Raw genomic sequence first — 805 nt, forward strand, 5'->3', positions numbered from 1 at the left:
CACATATAAGAGAATGATAATTAATACAGGAACAGATAATTGTGATGGTTTGTCACTAATTTCAGAATATTTTACATCTCGAAAAAACGAGGAAGAACAAATGGAAAGATCAAAATCGTCATTTTTGGAGCTAAATACAGATAAAGTTGATGTTGCCTGTACGAGTGTAGAAAAACTTTCTCAGCTGTTTGTGGATCATGTCAGTTACAACGATGAACTTTATTCTCTGCTTTCAACTAATTCGAAGATAAGTGAGGCAGAGTATTTTAGTAGTCAAAATGTGAAACGTGTAGGTTGTAGTAATAGTCATCGCAATAGCTGTCTTATTATGCGAAAAGTAATTAGTAAATTATTTGTCAATTCATTAGAAATACTGTACGGAAAAAAAGTTGTTGACAAGTGTTTGCTTTTTTCCGAATTTCCAAGCCTTTGTGGATATTTTGTACAGCTCCACAATTATCGAAACAAAAAACTTCGTGATCAAGCGATCACGATATATCTTGTCAGCAGAATCGAAAACATTGTGTTATCATGCATAAAATTGGCGAATAGAGGAGACAATCCGTTCGATAACAAACAAAATATGCTGAGACAGATCGATTATCGTTCCTTTGTTCGTACATCTCTGTTTTCACAACTTCTTTGTGTGTTCAGAGTTAAGTCAAGCTTTATTTCTAAGTACGTATTTTTTGCCGATTTGGAGTATGCTTGCTCAACACTTTGTGGTGTAAGTAGTCCTGATACTGTTTGTGATACTTTTTTGGAGGGATATGAGTCTCTATTCTTTTTGCTGTTTGGTTTATTT

The 805-nt window shown here is 33.9% G+C and overlaps 1 protein-coding gene across 1 annotated transcript; it reads left to right on the forward strand.

Moving 5' to 3' along the window:
- Positions 1-13: 13 nt before the first annotated feature.
- VCUG_02726 (uncharacterized protein) lies at positions 14-805 on the forward strand (the record flags this gene model as incomplete). The annotated part of the gene is made up of 1 exon (XM_008077544.1): positions 14-805. A coding segment is annotated over one exon (792 nt), but the record flags the coding sequence as incomplete, so codon positions are not given.

This window comes from Vavraia culicis (assembly GCF_000192795.1).
Source record: "Vavraia culicis subsp. floridensis unplaced genomic scaffold supercont1.220, whole genome shotgun sequence".
NCBI classification, from domain to species: domain Eukaryota; kingdom Fungi; phylum Microsporidia; family Pleistophoridae; genus Vavraia; species Vavraia culicis.